This window comes from Leuciscus leuciscus (assembly GCF_965113295.1).
Source record: "Leuciscus leuciscus genome assembly, chromosome: 17".
In the NCBI taxonomy this organism is placed as follows: domain Eukaryota; kingdom Metazoa; phylum Chordata; class Actinopteri; order Cypriniformes; family Leuciscidae; genus Leuciscus; species Leuciscus leuciscus.
In genome coordinates, this window is record NC_138741.1 from 28,008,658 (window position 1) to 28,022,720 (window position 14,063).

Below are 14,063 nucleotides of genomic sequence, written 5' to 3' on the forward strand. Positions count from 1 at the left end.
ATGCATCCATAAAATCATACATTATAAAAAATGTAATTGCCCCAAAACACACATTAATATACCATACTCTTAATTCATACATTATGTATACTAAGTACCCTCTCCTCCAGGCCTGAACAATTCAGTAGCTTAATGGCCACAGTCACAAATTAATCTTTAGTTCTTTTTGTCCTGCTTGCAGGCCCTCTAAACCGACGGCCTGATTGCAACGCCTGGAACTCAGTTCGAAGTGGATGGTCAACAGTACAAAGAATAACCTGAGCCTTCTTGAAAAATGTCAGAAGGACCAGTTTAATCAATACCAATGTTCTTCCCTGCTACCTTTAGAAAGGCTACTTGGCCTGCAAGTCAAACTTAGAGTACCATACCATGCCACAATACAAAAGGAAAGGACAGATTAAATAAATTGTTTGTAAAACAGTATCATCATAGAAGGACAAGCTCTAAAAGATTTTAATTTCCTCAAAAAACACAACCTTTGTTGGAACCTTTTACGAACAGTCAGACAATTGGGTTGGAAGCTCAACTTATTGTCAATGCCCACCCCCAAGTATTTGTGAGTGTCAACAATTTCAATGTCCTAACCTTTAATTGTTGTCATCAGAGGACTGGGTGGGGTCCTCCTATAATCACTCACCATGTCCTTTGTTTTATTAACATTGAGCTGAGAGAAAATCGATCGCACCATGACACAAAGTCCACAGATCCTGTGCCACTGTGCCTCAGATACTGTTTGTGGAGAAGACTCACAATCACGGAATCATCCACGTACTTTATAATATAACCGTTCTCATACTTACTCCGACAATCATTGGTGTACCATGATAAACAAAAGATATGGCAAGCCGTTTTAACATTTAATCATTTAAACCGACTAGTCTCTATTTTCATGCTACTAGTACTTATTTTTTAGATACTAGTATCTATTCCATTAAGTACTAGTACTTATTCATTAGCTACTAGTGTTTATTCTTTAGGTACTAGTGCCTATTCTTTAGATACTAGTGCTTATTCTTTAGGTACTAGTACTTATTCAATAGATAGTACTTATTCATTAGATACTAGTACTTATTCATTAGATACTAGTACCTATTAAATAGATACTAGTACTTATTCATTAGATACTAGTACTTATTCATTAGATACTAGTTCTTATTTATTAGATACTAGTACTTATTCATTAGTTACTAGTACTTATTATTAGATACTAGTACTTATTCATTAGATACTAGTACCTATTAAATAGATACTAGTACTTATTCATTAGATACTAGTACTTATTCCAATAGTGACTAGTAACTATTATTTTGTTACTAGTAACAAATAATTTTTTTTGCCATTGACTTCTATGGGGATCTGTCATTCAGATATCAACTATTCAGTTCTGACTAGTATGTATTCCAATTGTGACTAGTACATATATATTAGATACTAGTAGTTATTTATTAGGTACTAGTACTTATTTTTTAGATACTAGTAACTATTACTAGATACTAGTATGTATTCAATAAACACTAGTACTAAGTCATTAGATACTAGTACCTATTAAATAGATACTAGTACCTATTAAATAGATACTAGTACTTATTCATTAGATACTAGTACTTATTCAAAAGATACTAGTACTTATTCATTAGATACTAGTACTTATTCATTATATACTAGTACCTATTAATTAGATACTAGTACTTATAAATTAGCTACTAGTACTTATTCAATAGATACTAGTACCTATTTATTAGATACTAGTATTTATTCAGAATGTTACTAGTAAGATTTTTTATTTTACTAGTCACAACTGCTTTTTTACTCGTCTTATGTTATGACTAGTCAGAACGGCCACTGGATAGTTCAATTAAAAATCTTACTAGTAAAATAAAAAATCTTACTAGTAACATTTGGAATAAATACTAGTATCTAATAAATAGTTACTAGTATCTATTGAATAAGTACTAGTAGCTAATTTATAAGTACTAGTATCTAATTAATATGTACTAGTATCTAATGAATAAGTACTAGTATCTAATGAATAAGTACTAGTATCTAATGAATAAGTACTAGTATCTATTGAATAAGTACTAGTATCTAATGAATAAGTACTAGTATCTATTTAATAGGTACTAGTATCTAATGATTTAGTACTAGTATTTATTGAATACATACTAGTATCTAGTAATAGGTACTAGTATCTAAAAAATAAGTACTAGTACCTAATAAATAACTACTAGTATCTAATATATATGTACTAGTCACAATTGGAATACATACTAGTCAGAACTGAATAGTTGATATCTGAATGACAGATCCCCATAGAAGTCAATGGCAAAATTTTTTATTTGTTACTAGTAACAAAATAATAGTTACTAGTGACTGTTGGAATAAGTACTAGTATCTAATGAATAAGTACTAGTATCTATTTAATAGGTACTAGTATCTAATGAATAAGTACTATTATACCATGGTCTGGGTGAATACTCGATTCTGATTGGCTGCAGGGTGTCCATTAAAAAGTGATAATGTACACCTAGGAAAGGCGTCCCGTCAATTTGCCTGATGACAGTTCTAAATGATTGCGCTGGCTCAAACTCACTGATCAACTGCTGCGGTCGGGTCGCTGTTGCTTGGCAACGCCTGTATACGGGAGATATTAAATAAATAAATCGACTTAATAAATAAAAACCCTCACGATTTTTACTCTAAAACACATTAAAGTATTATTAATTGATTAAATATTTCTTTCTTTCGTAAGTGACCATGGTATAAGCGGGTTAATGCCCTTCGAGGTGTCCATTGTCAGGTATTAATGGACTTCGGCGGAGGCAACCGTCCTCCGCTGCGCGTCGGACGGTTCACGCCTCGCCGTCGTCCATTAATACCTGATAATGGACACCTCGTCGGGCATTAACCCTTACGTATCTATTTAATAGGTACTAGTATCTAATGAATAAGTACTAGTATCTAATGAATAAGTACTAGTATCTATTTAATAGGTACTAGTATCTAATGAATAAGTACTAGTATCTAATGAATAAGTACTAGTATCTATTGAATAAGTACTAGTACCTAAAGAATAAGCACTAGTATCTAAAGAATAGGCACTAGTACCTAAAGAATAAGCACTAGTATCTAATGAATAAGTACTAGTACTTAATGGAATAGATACTAGTATCTAAAAAATAAGTACTAGTAGCATGAAAATAGAGACTAGTCGGTTAATGATTAAATGTTAAAACGGCTTGCCATACAAAAGAGGTGAAAGACAGCAGCCTTGAGGTGAACCAGTGGAACAATGCTGAAGGTCTGAACGAACACCGTTGACTCTGACACACTAAGGACGTTCTAATAGAAAATCTCAAATCCACCCAACAATATTGAGATCCAAGTTAAAAAGAGAAATACGTTTCTCTGCCAGCAAATGTATTGTCTTAAAGGCCAAAGAAAAATCATAATAGTAGTCTAGCATGGGTGTTTGCCTTTTCCAAGTGTCTGAACAAACAATTTAAAGTAAAGTAATCTTTAGACTGCTGTAAAATTTCTCCCTACTTTATCAATACTTTTTTTTTTATTCCTCTTTTTTTTTGCACGTCTAACTATAAAGTATGCGATTTCGGATGCAGCAAATTAAAACATTAAGTATGTGTTGCATCTGGATTGCATTCATACTAAACACATTCATTTTATAGTAGGCTATATACACTGTAAAAAAAGAATAATAATAATTTTACAAGAAAATATTATTTCGTTTTTTTTTTTTACTTCAACATTTCACAACTAATTCAGTGTTACTTGCCATTTCTTTGTAATTTGTTTGTGAATTTTACTTGCAGATTCTAAATGAAAATTGTTTCAACACCAACTATTTTTCAGAGTAGAACATACTTTTAATGGTTGCAAAGTGATTACTTATTCAAAAGAAGTACATATTCAGAGAGAATGCGATTTAGGATGCAGTCTGTGTGTCAAATGTTTGCATGCAAAGACTGTATACTGTTTTTTTTGTTTTTTTTGTGTTCAGACTTAAGATTTAATCTAGTATCTACCCTCTTTCCTTTAGGTCTGAGGATGTTTTTCTTGACTACACATGAGACTTGGCCTTCAATCAGATGAAAAAGTGGAGGCCTGGGATCTGAAGCTTGAGTTCTTTTTATACGATTTCATCTCACACCCCACACTGAGATGACTGTGTGACAGGACTTTCATCATCGCTGTCTTCTGCTTCTCAAAATGATAAGAGCTGGAGTCGACCGCAGTGCAGATGCATTTGTTTAACCATGAGCTGTTCGTTAGAGGATGACCGTACAGATCAGACCCCACGCCATTCCTCCCACAGAGACTGCCGTCATGCTTTAACGCCACTGATAAAAATGTACACAAACATGACAATCAGTTCTGAGCAATGCGAAGTCTGCTTTGTACCCTGTGTACCGTGGAAGGATTCTCAAAGATTTTTGCTTGCATTTATTTTTTTTAATGATATTTCTTTCCTGCTGTGTTTGACTTTGCACTGTTTTTCCACCTTGTTTTCAACAAGAATTAGAAAAAGAACCACCAAGTGGAGTGTCTCTTCCAATTCCATTGATATTGGATATGTAATAGATGTTTCCCATCTTTGTTCTGTAATGATGACTGAAACAAATATGATGTTATACATTTGTTTACTTACATATGATGCTTTATTTCTATGCATCTTGTGCGTTTCGGTGTTGCAACAAATCTTTACGATTATTGGAATTGCACTTGTTTGCTATTGGTCCTGTTGTGAAAATCTTCTGTCACCATTAAACTAAATTGGATTTGACTGGAAAATCTGCATTGTAATAAATAAATATATTTGTCTCAGACATTCCTTCTGTGTTTTCAATCAGATTTTGATCATTTAAATCATATTTAGGCCTCATTTAATTAAAAGATTTCTAATAAACAGTCTCAAACTCAACTGAATATCAATAATAGACCTACATGATTATTTAGGGATGTTTTGAATGGGATGATTCTCCTTTTGTTTGATTAGACTGCAGTTGCAATGCTACAAACAGTTTCTAAAACCAGGATGCTATTAAAGCTGCTCCATATCTAAAGATAACATTTAATGTTCTGTTTTGTTTTACTTTTAGGAGACAATAGAAGATTTGTAATGCCTGTTTAATGGGCTAATGGTTTGAGGAACCCTCATTCATTATGTAATTGGTAATTACTGCAGCCTATTACATAAAAGGCTAATTGTAATGCAAAGCAGATGTTGCTAACAAAAAAGATAACTTCTTTCAGGATTAAACAGCTTCAAAAACTGGAGTTTTGTCAAATATATTAATCTAATCTTAGAAGATGTATAGGCCTACATCACATTGCTGCTTCCAAAATGTTACATGCTTCTTTGTTAAGCTAAAGAAGCCTGGTGACGGTTGTGGTTGCATTACCCGTCTGTCTAAAACCCTCCTGAGATCTTTGCTGTAAAAGCCAATTTCCATTCGGTTACTGAAGCAGATGAGCCCCCTCAGACCTGGATCCGTTCAGGACATTCATCATGTTTTTTTCACCGGTTATATGAATGTTTTGGCGCAGAGACGAAATTACTGAAAAAGAGGCTGAAAAGGAGAAGCAAAGTATTTTATAGAGGTATGGCCTCGTGAATGGTGATATAGGCTACTCAGAAGCAACTTTAATGAACATGTAGTTGCCTATTAAGTTTACAAATTGTGAGTTTCTCTCAGGAAATGTGCCGTGAAAAAGAACTGCGTTTTTTTAATTCTCAATTGCAGCAGCAGCACCACCTAGCGGTGAAAATCTTTACACAAAAAATAATAAATAAATAAAACATTTGAGAGATTTTATTATAAAATTAGAGCCACATCATGCACTTAATCGATACATGTGGATCCATTACTTATTGTATTACTTTTAATATTTCAGTGGTTACAAAACTGCCAAGTAGTGAAGCAAAGGATTATTCATCCATTACATGATGGATGTCAAACGGGAAAATTGATTTCTCTGCCAGCTTTGCTTAACGACTTTATTTGAAATCTTTGACACTTGGTTGGCTGCATATCTCAAACTTAAAAAAAAAAAAAAACACACCGGCAACCTGTAGTTCTTCAAACTTTATTAAATAATATAAAAAAAAATAGAAATGATGAAACATGTGAAACAACTGTATGTTAAATAACCAAGATGGACAAAGTTTTTGATTTTTTACAATAGAAAAAGGGGGGTTGAGACAATGCATGAGTTCATGTGAAACCACAAATATGAAAACTAAATTACAAAAGTGTCAGGGTTTGGAGATGAGAGTGAATTGACTTATACAAACTTTCAAAATAAAAAAAATACAATGGAAACCACATAGTAAATAAACCAACAGAACCTTTTCCACAACTCTTCTTTGAGTCCCCTCATACAATGATATATAGCTGGAAAACCTAGAGTAAATATATGTAAATGAATTCAAACAATTCTTCAAAACCAAAAAATGGCTTCCACACTGTTTACGCAATATATGAATGCATTTTGTTCCTTTGGGAAAAAAATAATTCCAGAAAAAAACAACATGGTGCACATCAACTGATGTCAACTTTGATAAAGTCTTTAAAAATAAGCATTTTATGACTCTTCAGTTTTCAAAGATGCTAGAAGTAGATTATTCAGAAACAATGTTTCAGAATGATGCTCTATTTTCATCACTCAACACAAATATAAGGAAAGTCATACTCAATATTTGTAGAAAGCACATGGAGTAAAACAAATCACACAACTAATCCCTTAAAATAATCTCAGTTTAACCTAAAAACAAGGTTAATGAACTGAAACATTGTAATTGCACACCTGAAAAGACAGTAAAACTGAACAATAAACTCTTGTCTTGACTTTGTTAACAAATAAAAGTGGAAGAATCACAAGCTCAAATCAAGTTTTTCACAGATAAACTGTCTATAATGGCATGTGCTTTATGTTAAAACCCTGAGACAAAAAAAGTACATCTGCACATGCACCGTGTGCAACCAAAGAATCCTGACAGGCTACAACTGCAGTCTTGTACCTGTCCTGCAGGTTTTGTGCAGCGACTCACAATCAGGAAGATTGTAAAATGTAATTTGTCAATCAGCACATGCCATCAACATCAAGCACATTTACATGTGTTTCTGTTTATGCTTTAAAAGACACAAAGGATGACCACTGGAAGTGTCAAGTACTATATATTGTACACAGCTAAAAACTCTATAAATGACTGTTATATGTTAGTTCAAAAAGGAAAAATGTCTAAGACTGTCTTTATAGACTTTCAAATCTATGAGAGAGAAATCAGGAGATTAAAATATACATCAGTGGTTCTTAACTGGTGGTTTGCAGATCTGTTTTGTGACAGCAGGGGAAAAATAGACTTATAAAAGGTGGAATGCTTCCCATATCTTATGCTTTATATCCAATCAAACTGTATTTTGGAGTAAATTCATCTGTCAAATCAAATGCCAAAAAAGACTGTTTGCTTGATATTAATCCTCAAGGAGAAAAACTATGTAAGGTAAAAGAAAACATGAACAAGGCAACAGTAAATATGGGTTATACCCGATATTGTGTAGTCACCATTTCACGTACAATGTAACTTTGGGTCCAAAATAAAACTAGTTGAGAATCACTGATCTACATTATAGAAACACATGCATCCTGTATTCTTGATTTACAAAAATGCAGACAATGGTTTTCCATTTGGTCATCACCATTTAACAATTCAGTGTTTCTGGTTTGAAGCTACATATCTCAACAAAAGCAATGAATTTGTAAAAAAAGACTGAATATATTGTATCAAAAACACAAGACAGCACAACCATTATCAATACAACAGGTAGATATTGTTTCATCACTTTCAAAAGTGGTTTATTAAGTCGAGGCTCGTTTTAATGATTACGCTGCTGTTCACCAAAACACATAAGGCATGTCGTATTATAAAATGAAATCTTCTTCTGCATTTAACTACAGTCTATATCACTGGTTTAAGCACTGAACGTAGTGAGCGTCCCTCTTTCGTAAGTTCTCTTGTGAAACTCATGCATGGGAGTGGGATTGCTTCTTCCCTCCTTGTTATCATGTTAAACTTGCACGTCTTGAGGTGGTCGGCCATGCTGGAAATGTTAGCAAACTTCCACTCGTTCACAGTGTCAAACGCTGTGCTAAACCGCCACACCTAAAACCCCAAAACATCAACAAATTAGATTGCAAAAAAAAAGAGAAAAGCTTTTTATGCTTTGTGTTATAAGACAATGACAAGGTGAATACTCTTTGATTACCTTGTCTGTAATCTGCCAGGATGAGGTTCCATCAGCTCGTTTTGTCTTATCCCAGAGCAGGACCACCATGCCACGGGATTGAAGAAGAGTGGCACACACGTCCCTCATAGTGCAAGACACTCTGGAGAGTTGGCACAGGCTAAAGCCGTCCAGGAAGCTTGCAATGTGCTGCAGTAACTCAAAGGGCAGGTCACTAAGGTGGTCACAGTGGGACCTAAACTGGCAGGTGTCAGTTCTGGATAGAGGCTCATTGGGACAAGCTGCTAACCCAGGTAGCACTCCAAATGAGCCCAGGTGTCGGTCATGGATTATTCTGAAACCTTGTACCGAAGGGCAGAACCTTCTTTGCGAGTAGGTGCATCCATAGTACGCCAACGGGCACCTTTGCTCCATCCAACCATTAAGTCCAGCATGGATGTCCCCATGGACGTTCTTAAAATGGGAAGAAAACTCATCCCTGCGAAACAACTGTCCGCATACAAAGGTGAACATTGAGCGCTGTTTGGTCTGATAGCGAGCCACACATTCCAGAACAAGGTCTAATCTGAGGGTGTGGAATGGACTGGGGTTGGAGAGTTGTGGACTGGCGTGGTCACAGGCAGATGCTGAGGCGATGTCACCTACCATGGTGCTGGTAGCCAGTATTGCAGAAGGGAAGGAGAAGGTCTGTGTGCCAAAGTCAATGCGATAGCCGTCTACAAAGCGGCTGTCCGAGATGCTCCTACCTCCAGGTGAGTCCCCCAAACAAAAAAGCAAGGCAGCAGTGATGAGGTCAACGCCATGGAGACCCATTGGATCATCCGCCACCTCAAGGTCTGACGTGTCCACCGCCTTGTCCTCCATCTTGGCTTTGAATAAATAGTGGTCGGATAACAGAGTCCTTCGACCGTTGATTGTAAACAAGTTCATGCCCCTGAGTACCTGGAGATTGTCCAACTTGCGCTCCAGCCATCGGTCCTCAATTCTGAAAGGCAAATGGTGCAGAACATTGCTGCGCATCAGGTTAGGTAGAGGGATGGGCAAAGGAAGAGGTAGTTGGGGCAAGTGGGCCATTTCTGGATCTTGTGCTAAAACAGGTATGGAATGATCAGGTAAAACCTGCCTAATGTTTGACAAACCATTGACCCTTTCAAGTCTGACCTGGTTGTCACCATCCCCTTCATTATGAAGTCCATTGAGTTCTATCCCACCATTCACTTCACCTTCTTCTTCGGAAGATTCACCACATCCACTGGTCTCCAACCAATCTCCTTCGTCTTCAGGGTCTACTGGAAAAGGACAGTCAGCTCCACCTACCGCTCCCAGATCGGAATCGGAATCAGTGTCACTTTCTTTCGTTGCGTCGTTACTAATGTCTTCATCGCCATTACTGACACCGTCGCAAGCTCCATTCTGTTCCTCACCATTGGGATTCTTCACAACTGAGTCAATATTCTTTGCACTACGGAGAATGTCCAAAGTGGCAGCAAAGCTTCTACTGTTTTCCACTGAAGCTGTGTAAGGTCCACCATATGGTTCCTCGTCCATTTCAATCAACTCATTTTCCGGATCCAATTCCTGGGCACTGGCATTGTCCTGATTTTGCTCTTTCAGAGCTTTTGTCACAGTGGTCACCATTTTAAGTGACTCCAGCAACATTCGCTGATCCTGGAGGGCCAAAGCCATGTCCAGCTGCTCCACGTCAAAAACCTCCTTACTTAAGTTCTCGTAGGACTTGCGATCTGTGTAACTCACTGGCCATCGATTCCATTCCATAGTGCAACACACAACACTGGCTGGGCATGTTTCAAGGTGCTGTGCCATTTTGACCCTGGCAAGGGTAAACGGACATCCGAATCCACGGTTCAAACAGGGGACTCTTTCGTATGGACACAGTAAGCGGTGTTCATTCAGTTTGCATGAGTGGAATACCGCCCCACACACAAGAGGGCAACCCATGAGGTCACAGGAAATGCTGGCCTCTGGTCTTATCATACATCGGCGGTTGACACATTTCAGGCAATGGATATGAAGCTCCTCCATTGAAAATATTAGTGAGTCGCTTGACACAGAGAAGCTACGGCAAACACTGTGGAAGAAAAGAAAACAAACCGTTAGACCTGATCTTATTTTGGATACCCATGTGGGGTGTCTTTGTATTCAACATCACATGGCTTAACATCTATGCATGCCATTCATGTGGAAAGTTACACCGTCTCCTAAAAGGGATAAGTGTAAATCAGAATCAGTTGACCTCTCGCAGTGTGTTTACCAAATTACTAAACCATTGCATTGCCATTTCACAACTCTCCTAATGTTGCACAGTCACGCCGGTTCTTCGAGGACTGAGATGGAACACGACCACTTGTTTCTGAACGGTATGTTACAGGAATCAGACATGGCTTACACTCAAAAGAAACACTTCCATAAAGATCTTGCAATGTAATTTAAGAAGCTTCTCTCTTTCCAACATGACAGGGCTTGACTGGACATAGGCTATGCAGTTAGACTCAGCCGGCATGACCTACATGCAAACTGTCTGAGTCAGTTGGGGTTGGGGGGGGGGGGGGGGGGGGGGGGGGGCGGGGGCTTTGAATTAACGAGCTGACTTTCCACATAGTCCTCGTAATTCCAGCTGGGTATAAACATTGCGAAATATTTGTGTACAATGCCGGCGTGTCAGCCTGCCACATGTCTTGTGATGGCTTCTTTTGAAACAGCAAAACACTTCTGAGGATGTTTTTTGAACACTTAGGTGTTTGGTATCTAGTGCTCATGTGGAATATAATATAGTTGCACAAGCAATTGCTCAAAAGTACTTGCAACAGACAGCATGCTTTCAGAATGTTAAAATTATCCTAAACATGACATGACTTGAGGATTTCAGTCTTAGTGGGGCTCAAAGATACACGTTGAGAAGTAGGCTACATTTTTGTGCAAGAACTTATTGGTCTGTTGAAACTTGCACAACTCACAATTATTAGCCATTTTTGCTTATTAGTAGACATTATGTTGATGCATATATGCAGCGTATATTGATGCATATCAGAAACAGGCTCATTTGATTGCATTTTATTTTGTGCTGTAACAGAAAGCAGATGATATAGCCTAGTATCTATTCCAGTAATTCACAAAATAAATTCAATCCAATTGGAATTGGAATAGGTTAATTTTAAACATGTAGCTAATAATAAACAAAAAGTAATTGTCAAGTAGAGCGCACATAGAAATATAATACATTTTCGAATGACATTCAAGTAATGTGACAATTCATGATGAACTACACACAGAAACATCTAGAAAGAGTTAATGTCTTCCAACAAAAAAGACTGACGCTTAAATTAACCACCTTACTGCATGAAAATAAAACATGACAAAAATATAACTGTTACATAATAATAATAATACTACATGTTATTCTTAATATAAAATTTGGATGGGGTGCATTCCATGAAACAAGATAGGCTAATGATAGAGAACCTTATCAAAACCCAAAGTGGAGAAAGGAGACATATTTTTTTAAAATGTGAAATATTTTAATATTACTTAAAATATTTAGAATTATATTATTAATTCCATTCTACCCTGCTTCTGCTTGAGGTGTACTATGTGATGTGTAAATGACATGGAAAAACGGATCATTGAATAGTTTAGTAGAACTCATTATTTTTATTACAACAACTCATTTGCCAAAAAGTGATAGCTGACAGCAGTGTTAATCATCTCTTGAGCCATAAAGGGTCTAGAACCTGTGGCTCTTAATCCTTCTACCCTTAGGAAAATTAACCATGGATTTTCTACAAATAAAACCAAAATGAATATCTAGTTAAACCATGATAACCACAGATTAATATGACATGATTTATACAGTTATCCTATACAGACATGATCCTAAATATGAAAACACGAAATGTTTCCCAAATATGACATGATATCAAACATGTTTTACAGATGCACTGAACTCAATCCGGTCAAACTCCTGATGAAACCTGATGCAGCTTTTGTTGTTGTTCCTAAACTGGTGCATAACGACTTAACAACATGAACCTGAGATTACTATGATCAACTATAGATCAATAATCAACGATTAAACGCAAATTAACCATTGTCATACATCTTTATGTTTATAGTATGACAGGTCAATTTTTTCATTTGTTAAACTGACAAACACAACGCCTTAGCATTAGCTGGTTAGCCGCGAACTGCAGGATAAAATAATAAACGACACACATAACGTTACGTAATTAATAAACATCGTAGATTGACAAACATATATCATGTTAAATTGAGGGAAATATACATATTTTGATATTTTAATAACGACCGGAGCCGGTGAGGAAACTAGTCAAAGTAAACAGACATGAAAGTGTCTTACCGTCAATCTGTGACGAGTCTTCAGTAGTTTGACAGTGGACAGTGACGTGTTTAATTAATTATTAATAATATTTCATCGAGTATAATGACAGAGACGATGTTTTCACTGCAGTCTGTCCGTTTTTCTGTTGAAATCTGTGTCTCACTGTACTGATATACTGAAGTGAAGTGAGGCCCTAGATGGGCGGAGACTAAACAGACGCACACAAACAAAAAGTACCATGATAATACCACGATGGGGTGAACTTGATTTCACCAAGTGCAACATGTTCCTGGATCAACATCTTTGTTGATCCTGGAACAACATTCCAATCAACCAGTCAGATTTGAGGGACAAGTTTACAGTTTATGTCAAGTTTAGGATTTTAGGGATAAATTATGGGTAGGTTTAGGGATAGGGATAGGACGAGGACTAAATTTTTGGACAGGAATGTTGTTCCAGGATCAACAAAATATGTTGACCAGTCCCAGGAACATGTTACACTTGGCAAAATCATGATGACCCTATGCTGGTGTTCGTTTCCCAAAAGCATCGTTGGCCAAGCACAATTTCCATTGAAGTCTATTGGTAATGACGGAACTTGCAACCATCCCTGTTAAGATACTGTACTACCATAGTTTTCAGTATTTTGGAGTAGGCTACCATGTAAATGGCATCATATCAAAGCACCCCACATCCCATACTATACCATTAACTGTACCAATGTCCTATATTGTTTTTATTGTTTTATTCAGTCCCTTCACATCTGAAGCTGTTATCATAGACACAATGTTTTTCATACTTATTTGAAACAATTATTTATGTTAACCGTTAACCCTAAAGCCCTAACCCCCACAGACACCTGTTGATATCAGTAGATTTAAGACAAATTATGATTTGGCTGATTTATAGTGAGGACCACTTCAAATGTCCTTAGAAGTTGTTTGCTACATGTTTCAGAAAATTGTTGAAATTAACACATTGCCTACTGTATCTTTTCACTTATGCTCTTAACTGAGTGTCATCATTGTTAAATGTTGGGGAGAAATTTTTAAAACCTGTCCTGGTGGTCATTCATTCATGCAACTATGGCAATGGCAGTTTTTAAATGTGTTTAGGGTACTTTTTATTTATTTATAACAAATACAATAATTTGCTTTGTTAAAACCATTAGATTGATCTAACTAATGAGCTAATTCTTTACCAATATTAATGCAAAGTCATGCATGTTTAAAATCGGATAATTATTATACAAATATCAGCTCTTTTGGTTTCTAAGCAAATACTATAGTCAAAACATCCTTAATGTTGTACAGTCCCCCTCAAAAAAGTATTTCACTTAAGTCACACTTAAAACTAAAAAAAATGTCATTGCATTAGATAACTAAATATCAAACTAAGGTAAAAAACAGTATGTGACAAAAAAAGTATGTACGAATTCACAGTTC

The 14,063-nt window shown here is 36.2% G+C and overlaps 2 protein-coding genes across 2 annotated transcripts in view; one reads left to right on the top strand and one right to left on the bottom strand.

Annotated features, from left to right (window-relative positions):
• LOC309479097 (utrophin-like) overlaps positions 1-4,805 on the top strand; it is a 47,092-nt gene extending 42,287 nt beyond the window's left edge. Inside the window, exon 19 of the mRNA XM_082142972.1 lies at positions 4,055-4,805. Coding sequence (XP_081999098.1) covers positions 4,055-4,060 — 6 coding nt within the window. The 3' untranslated portion in view covers positions 4,061-4,805. The remainder of the gene's footprint in view (positions 1-4,054) is intronic.
• Positions 4,806-6,086: 1,281 nt separating this feature from the next.
• fbxo30a (F-box protein 30a) lies at positions 6,087-12,819 on the bottom strand. The gene is made up of 3 exons (XM_082142635.1): positions 12,637-12,819; positions 8,283-10,350; positions 6,087-8,179 (listed from the first exon to the last, which is right to left on the bottom strand). The coding sequence occupies exons 2-3, from the start codon at positions 10,302-10,304 to the stop codon at positions 7,976-7,978; spliced, it is 2,226 nt and encodes a 741-aa protein (XP_081998761.1). The 5' UTR covers positions 10,305-10,350; positions 12,637-12,819; the 3' UTR covers positions 6,087-7,975.
• Positions 12,820-14,063: the final 1,244 nt, after the last annotated feature.

Bases quoted from the DNA above. Each gene is read 5' to 3' on its own strand.
- fbxo30a (XM_082142635.1), bottom strand. From the start codon at position 10,304: ATGGAGGAGCTTCATATCCATTGCCTGAAATGTGTCAACCGCCGATGT. The intron at 8,180-8,282 runs GTAATCAAAGAG...TTGGGGTTTTAG, and splicing joins CCTGGCAGATTACAGACAAG to GTGTGGCGGTTTAGCACAGC.